This window comes from Podarcis melisellensis (assembly GCF_964234715.1).
Source record: "Podarcis melisellensis genome assembly, chromosome: 7".
Taxonomy (NCBI): Eukaryota; Metazoa; Chordata; class Lepidosauria; order Squamata; family Lacertidae; genus Podarcis; species Podarcis melisellensis.
The window spans coordinates 41,167,132-41,184,651 of NC_138539.1; the positions used below are offsets into that span (position 1 = coordinate 41,167,132).

At 39.9% G+C, this 17,520-nt stretch overlaps 1 protein-coding gene across 10 annotated transcripts in view; it reads left to right on the plus strand.

Moving 5' to 3' along the window:
* Nucleotides 1-17,520, plus strand: part of CCDC178 (coiled-coil domain containing 178) — a 135,311-nt gene that overhangs the window by 4,691 nt on the left and 113,100 nt on the right. For 4 of the 10 annotated variants that reach the window (XR_014170288.1, XM_081918538.1, XM_081918531.1 and 1 more), the window contains 7 exons: nt 5,702-5,776; nt 7,927-8,066; nt 9,478-9,512; nt 10,596-10,672; nt 12,620-12,814; nt 15,111-15,331; nt 16,855-16,997. Coding sequence is in view for 9 of the 10 variants with exons in the window: in XM_081918538.1 (XP_081774664.1) it covers nt 5,702-5,776; nt 7,927-8,066; nt 9,478-9,512; nt 10,596-10,672; nt 12,620-12,814; nt 15,111-15,331; nt 16,855-16,997 (886 nt within the window). In the remaining variant the exon portion in view is untranslated. Of the gene's footprint in view, nt 1-332; nt 617-1,181; nt 1,283-5,701; nt 5,777-7,926; nt 8,067-9,477; nt 9,513-10,595; nt 10,673-12,619; nt 12,815-15,110; nt 15,332-16,854; nt 16,998-17,520 lie in introns of those variants that run through there. The other 6 variants (XM_081918532.1, XM_081918533.1, XM_081918534.1 and 3 more) reach the window with 5 other exon arrangements.

A 17,520-nucleotide genomic window follows, 5' to 3' on the forward strand; every position in this document is an offset into this window, starting at 1 on the left:
GGGCTTGCCGATCAGGTCGGTGGTTCGAATCCCCGTGGCGGGGTGTGCCCCCGTTGCTCGGTCCCAGCGCCTGCCAACCTAGCAGTTCGAAAGCACCCCCAGGTGCAAGTAGATAAATAGGGACCGCTTACTAGTGGGATGGTAAACGGCGTTTCCATGTGCTGCGCTGGCTCGCCAGATGCAGCTTGTCATGCTGGCCACGTGACACGGAAGTGTCTGTGGACAGCGCTGGTCCCCGGTCTCTTAAGTGAGATGGGCGCACAACCCTAGAGTCGGACACGACTGGCCCGTACGGGCAGGTGTACCTTTACCTTTACCTTTTTAATGAACAAACAAGATCATCCTAGTCTTATTAAAAGCCTGGGGAAAAAGACAAATCTTTACCTGGTGCCTAGTAGATGTCAACAAAGGCGCCCAGCAGTCCTTGCTGGGGAGCTCATTCTACAGATGGGGAGCCACAACAGAAAAGGTCTTCTCCCTTGTCACCATCCTCCAAGCCTTCCTCAGAGGGGGAACTTGGATAAAAGACTCAAATGAAGATCTAAAGGTCTGTGTAGGTTCATGTCTGATGCATTCCATATTAAAGGCCTCAATGAGTTTCTGAAGAAAAGGTAAGGTAAGCCTCTACTGATAAATGTTTACCCCTCTTTGCTAACTTGGAGTCTTTTTCTCTGTTTCTCTTTCCCCCCTCATGTTCTGTGGCAAAGTTGTGGTAATATTATATGTTTTCAGAATGGGAAGTTATTGTGTATACCAGTGCTATTTTTTTGCTGAGAAGTTCAATTATATTCTTACACAGTAATGCTCACTATTCCTTGAATTAGAGAACAGGTGCACAGTGTTTTTGTACTCCATAATTCTGTATTGTTCCATGGCATTGTGGTTCTTTGTGCTTTTTCAGGATCCACCTCACATACATTTCTACAATGCTCAGCTCTTTTGTCCAGTTTGGTGGCAAACAAACAGGCTTCTCTTTTAGTGATCAAGTGTAGTCCTATACTACGTGTTTTGTTTCCCTCCCTAAAGGTAAACAGCTTTATAGATAAATGTTAGAGTATGATGAAAATCAAGAGAAAATTATCATACAGTATATGTATTATAGATCTGACTAGATTATTTGCGTGTTCCTTTGGAGCTACAAATCTATGAAGTTGAATCAGGTGTTTGTTATTTCATTATAGTTAAGAACCAAACTGGAGCCATGAGATAAGCTCACATTTTGCCTCATCAGAAAATGCTTTTGTATGAAGAAATAATTAAGATTCAAAAAGAAATTTAACAGGTAAACACTGTTCAAAAGGATATTGGTGGGTCTGAAGGGAGGCTGCTTTTCTATAGCATCTGAACATTTAGCATTCTTCAATTTTTTTGTGCAGCTGGAACTAGGTCTAATGGTATTTAACAAAAGAACACTTACTTCTTTCTCTGACCAGAGTATAAAAGCTGGAAGCTGCCCAGAGTGACTGGGGAAACCCAGCCAGATGGGCTGGGTGTAAATAAATTATTATTATTATTATTATTATTATTATTATTATTATTATTATTAGCTAGTGGGAGGGAGAATAGTATCACTAAACTGAGCAGTCTAAAAATTGTCTTACAGTATGTATCACATATATCCAAACAAATCAACAAAATTTATATACAACATTACATTTTGGCTGTATAAGGATCCATAGATTACTTTGCTGTTTGCTTCTGTATATGTGTGTAGAATAATAAACCACTGAGCCTGGGGCTTGCTGATCAGAAGGTCAGCGGTTCAAATCCCTGTGATGGGGTGAGCTCCCATTGCTCGATCCCAGCTCCTACTAGCCTAGCAGTTCAAAAGCACGTCAAAGTGCAGGTAGATAAATAGGTACTGCTCCAGCAGGAATGTAAATGGTGTTTCTGTACGCTGCTCTGGTTTTGTCAGAAACGGCTTAGTCATGCTGGCCACATGACCCGGAAAAACTGTGGACAAACATCTGCTCCCTCAGCCAGTAAAGCGAGATGAGCACTGCAACCCCAGAGTCGCTCGCAACTGGACTTATCTGTCAGGGGTCCTTTACCTTTTTTACGTGTAGAATAGTTGAAACAGTTGAAAGAAAGGTCTACTATGTTCATTTTTTAAATGACCTTACAGGGCTTTTATCAGCTGAAACTCCCCGGAACTCAGTTTTGACACCTCTCATGTCCGCTCCTTTACCATTAAAACAGAACAAGGGAGGCATTCATAGTGAGTAGGTTGAGTCAAATCCACCTTCTGTTGATGACTGGTACATGAGAATTTTTAGCTAACCCATATATATTAAGCTTTGTTATTTCAGAATGACTTGTTTGGATGGCTTATTTCAATTAAGCATTTTCACATATATGCATATATCTAAATTTCAGAGTAGATACAAAACATAACTTCATTCCAATTCCAATATAACCATTTTACCACCTGCAGATATGACAATTTTCTATGTTTTCTTAATCCTAACATTTTTGTGAAGTAGACCAGTATTAACATTCTTTTTGAACAAAAGGCATATTGATGCAGATACTGGCTTGCCTTAGCTAGACTTTCTTTTCTGGATGCACTGGTTGCCTTAGTAACTGAAAATTGAAACTTAGTTTAAGTATAATTGCTCCATATGTTTGTACAAATCACACATCACTGTGATCCTTTAAAACAGTGAGCAATTATTGGCAGAGAATTTAAAAGAAAATTAATGATCAAATGCTGAAATATGCACAAAATATTTAAATACTCAAATGCCAAAAAAGATAATTGTATCTAATTTTTCTTTTAATTTGTGCCACTCAATTAAAAATATAGAAAAGATAACTGTTCAAACATGCAACCACAGCCTGACCTGCAGTAATTTATTCAAAGCCGAAGCAAAGCATTTGGTAAAGCTGAATACATTTCAACATATGGTAAAAAAAAGTTACACCTCCAGACTATATCTAAGTTGGGAGAGGCTGGGCAAGCACTGGATTGATGCCTGGATGCAAAGGTGGACTGGATGAGGGTGAATAAACTGAGCCTGAATCTTGGAAAAACATAGGCTTTGAGGTTGGTTGGTTGGTTGGTTGGTTGGTTCCCATGTCCAGGATATAGGCCAATTGCCTGTTCTGGATTGGATGGAGCTCCCTCTGAAGGACCAGATTTCCAACTTGTACTCCTTGATCCATCTTTGACACTAGAGGCCCAAGTGACCTCTGTGAGTAGAAGTGCCTTCTACATATCAGCTTTGGCTAGTTTGCAGCTGCAACCATTCCTTGACTAGGTTAGCCTGATCACAGTGGTCCGTATATTGGTAACCTTGATTACCACAACTCAGTTTGTGGGGCATCTGTTTTTTTTGGTCTGGAATCTGCAACAAGTGAAGAATATATACAGCTAGACTGCTTACAGGAGAAGGTTACTTACTGACTGAATATTACTCCTTTGCTGAGAGAGCTGTACTAGCTGTGGATTTGCTACTAGGTCATGTTCAAACTTCTTTTGTGGATTCACAAAGCCCTAAACAACTTGGGTCCTGATTCCTTTTTTCCTACTTTGAACCCTAAGATCTTCTGATGGGGCACTTCTGGTGTATGAGCATGAGGTTCACCTAATCTCATTTTCACAACACTAAACCAGATGTCAAAGAGAACAATTACCAGACTTTTAGAAGACATCTGAAGGCAGCCCTGTTTAGGGAAGCTTTTAATGTTTGATGTATTACAGTATTTTAATATTTTTTTGGAAGCCGCCCAGAGTGGCTGGGGAAGCCCAGCCAGATGGGCGGGGTATAAATAAATAATAATAATAATAATTATTATTATTATTATTATTATTATTATTATTATTATTATTAAACTATGGTTTAGCATTCCATTTCACACAGCCATTGTAACTTGATTTTAAAAGCAATTGTGTGAAATTATGCCTTCCTGTTAATGAAGAATTGTTTTAGTGCTAAATTCTCAGTTTTCTATTGAAATTTCTGTTCTATATTTAATGTATTTAAATCCATATCTTAGGGAAGTTTGAAGAAACTAAGTAATTTAGAATGTTGTATATGTGTGTTGCTGAGTATTTAATTTTATTTAATGAAGTGTGAAATAGAATGTAGAAGCATTTGCATAGCATACCTGATGAGACTATGCACCTGTAGTAGTGCTCTGTATTTTATTCTCACCTCTTTCCTGAGTGTCATTTCCTGAATGCAAAATGCATCCTGTGGTTGAAACAATGTATTTCCCTTCTCTTATCCTAAATAAGAAATACATCCCATTGTTTCTTAAGCTACTGTCCCAAAATGCCAGATTTAATAAAAAGGCCAATGCAAAGTTTGTTTAAAGGTTACAATTATTTTCCCAGCTGTGAAGTGGTGGGATCAGCATTAAACGTTGAGTAATTTAACAAACAAGTCCTAGTACAGTACTGCTTTTACAACATTGCTTCTGATTTATATCAAGGGTTGTTTGCAACTCTGCAGCCTGCTACTCAGCTCCTAAGAAATTGTCCAATATGAGAACCAGTTTAGAGCTTATGTATTTGCGTGTCGAGGTCCCCAAGCCACCCCCCAAATAACTCACAATGCACACTTAATTTTTTTTAAAGGTTTTTGGCATAATTTTGGCCACAACTTTATTTAAATACAAAACCGTGAGTGGTTGTTTAGGCATTGGTTAAGACTATCTGTCCCCCCGCCTGGGGACAGAACTGACTTCCGGGCACCACCGAAAGATAGTGCGGGGGAAAGCAAGTCGGGGAGAAATGGAGCTGAGTCACAGACCCTCAATTCTCATCCGCATGCTCCCCGAAGGCTTGCCGGCCCTAGTCCCATTCCAGGGATTGGATGAAAAGATGGCAAGCCCCAGGATTCCTTTAACGGAATTCCCTTTCCACAGCAACCATGGAGAGGCAGGCCCAGCCTATCCTAACCCCTCCTCCACCAATTTATAACCAATGCCTAACCGCAACCTTACAAGTTGTGATGATTTGCTATGCAGTAGGCAAAAACCAAATGGCCCAGCCAATCAGCCAGATGGACAAAATTCCTACCAGGCCCCTGCCCCAATGGCAGACGACCCCATGACAGGCATAGCAAGGTCAATGCAACAACCCCTTACTCAAGGGCGGGTGGGCGGGTGATCCGTTGCACGCAGCAAAGAGAAAGCTCCAGGCTGCGTGCAGAGTATTTAAACATTTTACCCCTCCCACCAAAATTGCAACATAACTTTTACCCCAGCAACCCAGTGAACCAATCACTGCCCCAGGCAATCTTTAGAGACCCTGCCTGGTAACAGAGGGGTGGCTCAGCAGACCCCACCGCAACATGTGCTCTCCATGAAGGAGAACACGCTTTGTCTTTGGGATCAACCACTCTTGCTGATAGGAGGGAGGGTACAGAATACAAGCTTGACTTCCTCTTTCACTTTTGTGTATATGCAGCTATTCTCATTTTCTTAAGACAAGCTACAGTACTTTGCACCAAGAGTTGCAAGAGAGGGAAAAGAAAGTAAAGCCTCAGTTGTGTACTCATTTCGCTCTCACTTATCAAATCTATTATTTTGGTGCTTGGAATAATTAATAAGCAGATTTTGACAATCCAATGGCTTTTAAAAATGGAAAATATGAATTATACTAACAATGCTGCATGTTCATATTTTGAATACAGTACATTATAATGGTATATTTATTTGTGTTTGTTTGTTTGTTTGTTTTTAAAAAAACTAGGCTGCCAAGAACTGTGGGCAACAATGACTGAAATGTCATTACTTTCTTCCAAGGATAACCGGCAAAAACCAGAAGGTATTTCCGCCCCGCTTCTTGGAACTTAGTGCAATTTATATTTCTTTAAAGTTTTGAACAGATTTAAATTGTCGTCCCCCCCCGATACTTTTGAATTTGTTTGTGTGTATCTGTATATGTAGTACTTTGGTTGTATCATCCCTCCATAGTATCTATCCCCACTTTTGCTGTTGTCCCTTAATACTGTTCTCTTGGGATTATTACTTCCAGCTTGGCTTGCCTTGATGTTGGATTTTTACCCGAGGGATAGCTCAGTCAGTAGAGCATGAGACTCTTAATCTCAGGGTCATGGCTTTGAGCCCCACATCGGGCAAAAGATTCCTGCATTGCAGGTGGTTGAACTAGATGATCCTCGTGGCCCCTTCCAACTCTATGATTTTATGATTTCTATGATTTCCTCAGTCTTTAAGACAAATAACCTGGAACAGTGTACATTGTTCCCTAGCATGGTCTAGGGAGGGATAAATGTGAAGTCTGGGCTATTACATGTATGTGAAATTTGATTGGAACTGGAAACTAAGAGTCAGAGTAATTATTACATGAAAACCATCCACATCTTTTCTATTCTGATTCAATCATTCTCATTCATTCAGATTGTGGGGCCTAATTTGGATTAGGATCAAAATATTGGGTCAGGGTAGTCAGACACTTGTTCTCCATGTCATGGCCCTAGTCCTGATCCTTCCTGCAAGTTGCTGTTAGCCATAGAGGGCGAAAAATATACCTAACAGCAAAAGCTGTAGACTGTATATTCTTACCTGAGAGTAAGGACTCAGCTATATAACTGCAAATAAAACATTTTAAGTGTGTTGTAAGTGCTATAAACAATGTGACACTTGATGGCGATGGTGAACCTTATGGAAAATTCAATGTATTTTTAAAAGCGTTTTTATATGTGTGTACTGTACAGTGGTACCTTGGTTCTCAAACTTAATTCAGACTGGAAGTCAGTTCCAAAACCAAAGCGTTCCAAAACCAAGGTGCACTTTCCCATAGAAAGTAATGCAAAACGGATTAATCCATTCCAGACTTTTAAAAACAACTCCTAAAACAGCAATTTAACATGAATTTGCTATCTAACGAGACCATTGGTCCATAAAATGAAAGCAATAAACAATGTACTGCAGTCACACAATCAATCAATCAGTAGCTGAACTGGGTTCCACACAGTCACAAAAACAAAACAAAAAAGCCTCGAAAACAAACATGCATAATTAGCAAAGACAGACAGAACTCAGTGTAACACTCATAACGAAAGTGTGGCACTCAGATTGGAAGTGTAACACTAAGAACGGAGCATGTTTGGCTTCTGAAAAAAGTTCACAAACTGGAACACTTACTTTGGGTTTGCAGTGTTTAGGTTCCAAGTTGTTTGAGTACCAAGACATTTGAGAACCAAGGTACCACTGCAGATCCCACCTAAGTCCCACTGAACTGCATAGGGCTACATGGCAAGCCTGTATTTTTAAAAATGTTTTATGGCAATGGGCTGCAATCCTGAATCTTGGCCAGGAATGGAGTGGTGAAGCCACCACCACCTTTGAAGACCTGTAGCTCATGCTGGACAAGGTAAAAGGTGGAAGAGCAGTAAAAACACAATCTTTTGCTACACCAGCTCCAGGCTGGCACAGCAAGAGGCCCATAGTGAGCGTATTGCTGGCAGATGGCCTGTCATAGCATCCAAGTAATTGCAATGCTCCATTTTCTGGTTTACATTGGCCACCAGCGGAGGCAATACCATGGAGGCCCTGAGTCAGCATCCTAACCTCTTCCAGTGTGACGGATAAGGCTGCTCTTACGTGCCTGAATGTGCAATAATGATTTACTCACTACATTTTTATCCTGCTTTTCAGACAGTTATGGTCTCCCAAAGTGGCTCACAGTAATTAAAAAAAGAGGGAAAGCAGCCCTGAGTTGTTAGAGAACTGGCATGGAAGCAAATAGCTAACATCTCCTCTTCCCACCACCATCCTGATCCAAATTGGTACCTGGTTTCTAAGAAAGAAAAGATGTTGGGAGCTTGAAATACAAGATTCCGTGTGACATCTAGTTATAAAATGTAGTGATCACACATTCTTTGTAACTTGTAAAACTTTAAAAATATTTATTACTTGCATTCCCCCCCCCCCATTTTTTTGGAATACTTTTAGGGATGAAGGAAAACATTTGGGAGGGCTTGCCCTGCAAGCAGCGTAGCTGTGCTGCTGTAAATGCTCCAGCTTCATGTGTTCACAAAGCTATCCATCACATTCAAGATCTAGAAGTAAAAGTGGAAGAATCCTTTCAACAGGTACTTTATTTATTTCCCAACCTTCACAGAAATTTTACTAGGGCTCATTTTCATTTGACATCAAAAATAGGCGCACAAGTAATACTACAAAAACAATAATAAACAACAATAGCAATAATACCGAAGACTCCATTTGTGGGTTGCTCTTCCCAGGGCAGTTCGCCTGGTGCCTTCATTTTACATCTTTAGGCGCCTGGCAAAAACATTCCTCATGAACTAGGCCTTTGTCTGATTAACATTCTATGTGCTTTTAAATGTGTTTCTGGGAGGAAGGGATTATTGGTTTGCTTTGTTTTTAGTATGTGTCAGGGAACTGCCATCAGCGCAGAGATGGGAGGTGGAAGGGCAGTTGGGTTACAGGGAGCCGCCAGACATCTTGAGAAGCAGTTAATCCTCCAGGGAGGAGCGAAACCACGCCTCCAGTGGGGAAGGGAGGCAGGGCTCAGAAGATGCAAGGAAGAGCCATAACACCGAACCTAAGCAAAGCGCGGGGGGGGGGGAGGCAGGTCCCGCTTTGCCCATGCCCTCTCTGCACAGTAGGCTCATGCGCAGAGAGGGGAGGCGTAGGATGGGGGTCAAAAAACTGCTCTGCTGGGGAGAGTTTAAGGACCGCCCACTCCCAGATTCTGCTAGTAACTGAGCAGACATGGAATTGAGTCAGTCTGCATTGTGAACGTTTTGGACAAATAATAAAGCCTTGAAAAGACCAACGGGGAGTCTTGCCTGTTTGCTCTCGAACAACCACGCCCGCATTCATAACAATATGTATTTTGTATTTTGATGCTGTGAACTACCCTGAATTCTTTGGATGGAGGACAGTAAACAACTTTAATAAATAATGACTGTATAGAATTTTCTTATTTTGATTGCCTTATGATGATGGACATTTTGGGTTGCTCCCTCCACTTCTATTTGACTACAAAATTAAAAACTTTCAGTTTGGTTGGGAAATGCAGGTTTCAATATATCAGAACAGGATGTGTGCCCAGTCATTGTATTTTCACAATATCTATATTTTTTTCCCTTAAACGTGAAATCACAAATAGCCCAGAGGTGGATCATTTGATCCAACCCTTTGGTCCAACTGTCACACACTACATCCACAACTCAAATGTTTGGCAGATTACACTTACTTTGTAAGCCAAGTAGTAATAGAAAAATTAAGATTTTAACCTTGTTAACTGATTCATAGACTGTCATTATGAAAGCTGCTGTTACAAGGCTTGGCGTGTTTAGGAAAGCAATACATAAAATATAACGTTACTGTCATATTTGTATGATTTGTTTTTTTAAAAAAGTCTGTGGTCTGTGAAATCATTTTAAAACAAATGCAGCTTATCTCCATACACATACTCAGCGCAAATTCTACAACATAAAATATGTTAATGAAGCATCTTCTTTGTATTTGCAGTATGATCACTTGTACAAGCTGGAGAAAATTCCATGGTAAGGATCTTCTGAGTTTTGATTTAATGTTTGTACCAGGCACCATTCTAATTGTTTTTATTTTACTAATGCACACATGGAGTTCTAGCATGAATAAGGGCTTCCCCTTTCACTTTAATGCTTGCTTACTTACTTCGCCAAACCTTTATTAGGCATTACAAATATAGGCCATCATAAAACATCCGTATATAAAATTTTAAAATACATGACACAGAACATGTGTCATGTACCTCAATATTTTTTGTAGTTTTTGTAGTTTTTTCCCCATTACTATTAAGGAATTTTCCTTTGTAATTTTTGGTTCATGTTTATATGTACCTGTTTAAGCAAAATAAAAGCTATTAAAAAAAATTAAAATATATACAATAACAACCATATAAAATTTGTAATAACGAGGATTTTCATTGGAGTTTCTTCCCGCTAAATAGTGCCATTCACTTTAATGATGGAAGCCTGCTTGTGCACACATAGGGATCCCCACTTATATTTTGACCAATTAATTTTTAATGTTTTTCAACTTTTTAAAAAAATGTATTTACCATCACCTTAATTCTAATTTAATACAAATTTAAAAGTGACTTCCCACCCCGCCATCTTGATATTTAACTTCCCACAAGAGTTGAGCTGTTAAGGGTATAAGCCAGGAAGAAGAAGAAGAGTTTGGATGTGATATTCCGCTTTATCACTACCCAAAGGAGTCTCCAAGCAGTTAACATTCTCCTTTCCCTTCCTCCCCCACAACAAACACTCTGTGAGGTGAGTGGGGCTGAGAGACTTCAAAGAAGTCTGGCTAGCCCAAGGTCACCCAGCAGCTGCATGTGGAGGAGCGGAGACGCGAACCCGGTTCACCAGATTACGACTCTACCGCTCTTAACCACTACACCACACTGGCTCTCAATATGAGAATGGGGAACATTCACATATTGGTGGGAGTTGAAGTCTCATAGCAACATCTTGAGGGTTATAGGTGTCTTGATTAAGGCAAGAGTTTCATGAAAGATGTGGATACTGAAGATGGATTTGAAGTAACATGTAGATGTTACAAGGACGTTCCAGCCTTAAAATATTTACTTATATTTACAGGGAGTCAGATATTAAAAATATTGAAGATAGCTGGTTATCCTCTGAACTGAAGGCTAAACAGTCCTTATATTGGGAAGGTAAAAATGTATTTACCCTCTCTGTCACAATGTTATTAGCCAAACTATTTAGTTCAACTTATTTTCTGAGAATTACAGAATTATTTATACTAGATGGTGCCCATCTATCTAGTGGTTGGAATGTCTGGAATCTGTAGGATGGTGCCGTTTGCCATTTGTAACTCAGAAATTTCTGCAAGGAAGAGGACCAAAGGAGAAAACAGTAATTCTCTTGACTGCTGTGTTGAAATAGCCCTTAGCTACAGTGAAGGAACCTTTTCCAAATTCCTTTTCCACCACACATTCTGTTTTCACTGCTTATACTAAGATATATCAGATAACAGTGATTTTGAAAGTATGTTGTGTTTTTGAAACTGAGAAACCAAAACAGATTTTCTTTTAGATAATGTTTACTAAAACATAAGCTAAAATGTAAACAGCTATATACATTTGCAGGATAGTGTTTTCATGGATAATTTATCATCACTGTAAACATTCAAATATTCAAATTTTTCTTAATGCTGATGAATATTTTCTCATGAAAACAGGCAGAGTTGTGTCTCATGCTGCTTTACGCACAGCGGCAAGCAGTACTGTTAAGTATTGATTCTAGTAGAAAAGAAGGGGGCAAGTCTTGTTTTGCCCAGCAATTACACCCCAATAATTCCTTGTCTGTGTAATTTACAATAGTAGGCTAAATGGAGAAAATATATATACAGTCGCTAGACTAGCTTTAGCATTTACTTATGCAAAATCTGAAAAACAAGGCACATTCCATGCATGTTGTACACATTTTATACCGTTATACTTTATCTTTTCCATGATGCTCCCACAAATTATTTCAATACATTCTGGATCTCCTCCAGATATCTTCTGAGGTCCAAATTGGGTAAAAAGTGTGAAAGTTGCAGCCTCAAACTATTACATTGACCAGGTGCAAAATTCACTCTGTTGACTGTTGTTTTAAACTGCAAAATACTGCAGGAAATTTGGCAGAGAAGTGTTAACTGAAGCATTATTGCAACAACAAAAATGCAGAGCGTACGTAGTCCTCATGTGATTGCCATGAAATAGCACGGCAATGGGCTTCACCTTATAGCTATCAATATAAAGTTGCAGCACCTATCTGAATTCGATTCTTCTGGGCAGTTATACTTAATGTGTTGCTTTTTGAAAGAAGGGAAAGCCCACTTGGGACTGCAGCATATCTGGAATTCTTTAGGCACCATCTGCAGTTTTGTGTGTGGAACTGCAGCCACCTACGTTTAGTCAATTGGACCTATTCAAGCCATGGTCACTTTTTCTCTGACCCTCAGTAAATGAAACTAACTGGAAGAAACTGCAAGAGTTAGAGGGGAAAGCAGCAGCAGTATGGTAAAGGGAGAAGAGAAGCCACAAGCATTACATAAAAGATGGGCAGAGACAGGCATTGGGATAAGGAAAGCTTTTCTCGAGGGTGAATAACAAGGAAGGAAGAGAATGGGGGAGGAGGGAATCTGAAGCAATCATATCCACCATACATTTAAAGCACATGGCCTCCTGCTTCCCAGTTGCTCTGGCCATCTGCCTGAATCTAAGAGAATGAGGGAGCCAGGGGTGCATTTATTTGACATGCACCACAACCAGGGGCAACCCCCAAACCAGCTATGGAGACAGCTTTCCATAGTTTTTAGCACATCCTTGGGGGGTAAACATGGTTGACAAACTGATATCTGTTCAGGGCTGCCCCGAGTCACACAGCAACTTACTGTAACAACTTCATGGTGAGTTCTGGCACCTATTTTTCTGGGGGGAAAGCACTGTTTATTGTTGTATAAACTGTATTTTTGTGTGCCTGGTTCTAGGACTGTGTATGTGACATGCTAAAAACTTGTTAAAAATGCATCTCAGATAATGCATTTTAGATAAACCTGAAATGTGAAACAGTGCCACAAATATTTCTACCCCCCCTTTTTTTAATTTCAAAAGATGTCCAGCCTTTAAAGCAGAAAACAACAGCTGTTCTGGCAGAGGTCACAGAATTAGTTATGAGATTAGAAGAGGAACGTAAAAGGGCTGCAGATGCTTTAAAGTTTGAGGAAAACCGCAGAAAAAAGCTATACCTAAATGCTGATAACCTGTCACGCTGGAGGCTGGAACAGCTTCCCATAGCTGTTCAAAGAGGTATGAAAATTAACCTTGTAAAGCAGGTGTGAGAAACTTTTTCAGACTTACTTGAATATGACCCCCAAAGCCCTTTGGTAACTTAGATATTAACAAATTGATTATGTGCAAGTTGTCATGGACTGCATGAGATGCATCTTGAAGCTTGGGGTGGGTAGGAAACTGTGCAACTAGAAGGCAATGAAATTAGAATCATAACATATCATAACAGTGGCCAATCACCAAAATCAGCTGTGTTGATAACAAAGATATCATGACATTATATCCAAACCCAAGAGCTACCAGGATGAGGGGTGTGTGGGGTGGAATAGGCTTGTCTCTCATTGAGCCAGCTGAAGTCTCCCATCCTAGGTCAGCCTGAGATACATTAGTGTATGAATTCCATCCCCTCTCAGCTGGGGCTCATCTGAAGCTGGCTTAGCCAAGGCTACCTGAGAAATGGGGAGAATCATTCCTACTGGATCTTGTATTCCAGTGAGGCAAACTACCTTAACTTGGTGCCTTCTAGATGTTTTGCATTACAGCTCTCATTGGCCACAGCTCACACTACCAGTGGTGCACAAGGCAGTAAACCTTTCCCAATTGAACTACTTATTCATTAATGGAGCTGCTCAAGATGAGTTTACAGGGTGTTGGGGAGATGCATAGATTTTGGACCATTCAGTAGGATTCAAGCAATGCAGTGTAAGAGAATCACCATGGAACACGAAAGCAAACTAACTCTCTTTTCCAAGTTACTCTCTGTTTTATCATTTATTTAGCAATGCAGAGTTAGGTTTTCCTATCCCACCATTCACCTCTTGCAGTAGAAGGTGAAGCTGATGCTCTCCTCAATTCTTTTCTTGATTACTTCCTATTCTAAGATAGAAAGTTATTCAAGTGGATGGTAAATATATCAAGTTTTCATTGCTTTAACATTCAAGAATCAAGAGGAGCAGAGGAGCCAAGGAACTCTGCTCAGAGCTATGAAATAAAAAGAGAGAGCAGCTTTATTTCAAGCTTGCTTCCCAGTTGCCCATGTCTTTGCTCTCACATCTACTGATAAGGGTCATAGGTGGACAACAAGGGGAAAGAAGCAAAGGGTGGGACCCATGCCCAGGTTGAATACATTCTGAGCACCACCAGCTCCCCATCCCCCGGCTTGTTGTGGCATCTCTCTCACTCCCACTTATGGCAGAGGTTGGGCTATCCATGACTGCCCATGATGGTTGAGGTCACATTTAGGCATTGTATGCTCACTAGCCCAGGGGTGGGGAATCCACAGGTGTTGTTGGACTACAATTCCCATCAGCCCCAATCAGCATAGCCAGTGGTTTGGGATTATGGGAGTTGGAGTCCAGCAGCATTTGGAAGGCCACAGGTTCTCCATCCCTGCACTAACCCACCCAGAAGCCAAAAGATGTAGCCAATTAGGGAAGAGGGGAGATTGCCTGAGGGGAAGACTGGAACTCTTTAGATGTGTGCAGAGGAGTAGGAAAGAGGGAAGGCAAACAAGAAGGGAAGAAGTGCTGAGAGAGGTGACAAAAGAGTAATAGCCAGCTCAGAGAGGGAAAGAGTGCAGAGGTAGGCAGCCTCTGCCAAGGCAGCTGCTTGAAGGAGGCACATGGTAAGTGCAGAAAGGGCAGGCAAAGAGTTTGCTGGAGAGCACAAGGCTAGCTGGGCAGGACAGCTTATTGGTAGCCTTGAAGGAAGAAACTCCAGCAGGACTTGAGAGACTTTCCTATAGGACAGCTACAGTGACACACAGTAGAGTAAGATGCTGCAAGGGTGTGGGGAGCTTAAGTCCTGCCCATCTACACTCCTGGATGGAACTCCACCCCAAGATGTGGCCGTTGGATGCCTCAGAACCATATACCACTGTCCAAGGTCTTCCTACTGCCTCATCCCTTAATAGTGCTAGTTCACAGGATGATGAAAGAAATATGAGCAGAAAATGCTACAGAAAATGAGATTTGCCTGATGCCACAAGGAGTAGCTCTGCGTGGAAGTAGCGACTCACTTGCTCCACCCTGACATCCTGGAGCGTAAAATGGCTCCCTGCTGTGACAGAATGGGTTTCCTCTACTCAACTAGCAAAGATGGAAGGTTTGATGTGAGGAAAGGTACCGAACTTTGTTTCTCTTTGCCAGGGGCACGATTTCAGCAGCTGTTATATGCATAGAAGGATTATGTGAGCATATATTTCATAGGAAACTGCGTAGAGATTTGACAGTGTATCAGCTGAAATTATATGTTCCGTCTTTAAATGCAGTTGTCATAATTTTGTTATACTGCATAGCTTATTTTTCTTCTGCAGAATGGGAGAAGTGTTCACGAGATATTTCAGAATTACAATGGCATTTTGAAGAAAAGAATAATCAGCTCCAGGATGCAGTAAACCAACTGACAAAAATAGAAGTAGCTAATGCAAAAGTTCTGGAGAATATAGCCTACATGAAGAAATACAGCCCTCTGCTGGGAGAAAAGCTGTCTTATGAAGGTGGTGCTATGGTACAAGTGAAAAAGATATACACACAGGTAAACAGATTAAATATTTTATTTTATTTCCCCCACGCCCAATGAGTTTGGTACATGCCCTTTTCAGATATTTTGTTCCTGTATTATTATTACATGCCTATATTGATAAAGAGAAATGTGAAAGTACAGCATCTTTTAAAGTAGAAATCTAGAAAAGTCCTAACTTATGAAATGGAAAGGCAGATTTATTATAAAAGGTAATGTATTGATTAAGCCAAACTCTTTGAAATACATATAACTATAAATGCTAAATTAAATACAGACCCAACCAGAAAAGTGGCTTTAAATTAATGGTTAAGTCAGCATTTTCTTTCAAACCAGGTATGACATTATGAAGTTAACAGTGCAGTCCTATGTTTGTCTGTGTAGCAGTAATTTCCATGGAGTAAGTGAGTCTTCTCAGACCAGTGTGTGTAGATTTACAGCTTAAATAGCAATTTGAAAACTATTTAAAAGAAGGTTAACTAAAAAAATGCTTGCTACTTTTAAAAGCAAAATAAAAGAAAGGCAAAGTTATTGGAAGAATCGTTGTTCTCATTGGTTCTATCAAAGAAGCATTGAAACTGCTGTAAAAAATCATTAGAGAAATCATTTATAATAATTTCCTAACTCGAGCGCACATTGATCATGTTCATACATCACAGTAAATCTGACTTTTTGGTTTATCTTGGCTTTCTGTGAACAAGCAGAGTGCTGGTGCATATAATCTGTTCTTCCATGCCTTTGGCTAATTAAACAATCTACATACATCCTTTTAAACTGGTGTGTGTGTGTTTTTGTTCTTATGCTATGTGTTTTTTGTGATTTTATATTGTAAAGCACCCTGTTATCTTCAGATGAAAGGTGGTATAGAAATTTAATAAAACAAACAAATCCTGTATGATTAAGCAAAGTTCGATGCAACAAAACTAAAAGCGATAAAATATGTTAAATGTTTTGATGATAGTGATCCAAACTTTATTTGATTGGTCCTCAAACCACTATTTTGGGAGTGGGTAGGGATTATCTAACATAGGCACAGAGTGGAAAAGTCAAGAGGAGGACATTTGTAACTTTGCTTCTTTGAAAGGTTTATGCCACAATAAATGTGTCCATATTTAATGTACAACAGGACTTACTGCAGTAGACTAGCACTCTCAAATTATTTAAATTGGCTATGGTTATTCACACCCTCTTAATCCATCTGCCCAAAGGAAGGAATTTAAGCCACCTTCTGTTTGGGAAAGGGGAGAATAGTTGGTTGCCTAATACTCAGTAAAAGTAAGCCAGCCTCCCAAAGAGTTTTGGCTGTATGTAAATTTGTAATCCTAATTCTCATTAAACTCAGCTGAGATTATTTTTGAGTAAATGGACATAGGATTGGATTTTAAGTCTCAGTTTTATCCTTTAAAAGGCAGCAAAGAAAAATGCAAAAGAATTAAAGAAATAACACTACACCTTTTCACAAGGAGTCAAAAAAGTGAGAACAATCTTATAACATTTTGAGCTTTGCGCTGTCAGATTAATTTCTTTACTTTTTAAAGACCAAAACTGGATATGATGTAGTTCATGAAGAACTTGTGATGGTGAACAGTTTGCATCAAGATCTCACGGAAGAGTGTGAAAGGGAAAGAAAATATATGGCTGAACAAATACAAATAGCTGAGTCATTGTTGATGAGTTTAAAGTAAGCATTTTTAATATTTTGTGGTATTATTGTTGTTCAAGTTGTCTCTCTCCTTTTGTATATAGTCTACTACATTCTTTGGAAAGCTGTGTCTGATTAAGTTACTTCTTCCTTCCTCTTGTGTGCTTTACACATTCTCAGGATTACAGGGGTTGGGCACCAAACCACATCAGTGGCTTTTAAATGTTATCTGGTGCAGATGTGGAACACTAACATTTTGCTTTGGGGTTTAGGCTTTTGCCTTTTATTTCCAGCCTCTTGGTATTTGCAAATGTTTCACAGAAACTTAAAGTTGCGAAGAACCCAAGGGTCATCGAGTCCAACCCCTTGGAATGCAGGTATCTCAGCTAAAGCATCCATGTCAGATGGCCATCCAACCTCTGCTTAAAAACCTCCAAGGAAGGAGAGTCCACCACCTCTCATTGTGGTGGTTTAGAATAATTAAAAATGTGTTCAGTTTAGGGTTACTTAGTCCTTTTTTAAAACATCCTTTATCGCCATGCTTTCAGCAATAGTTTTATGA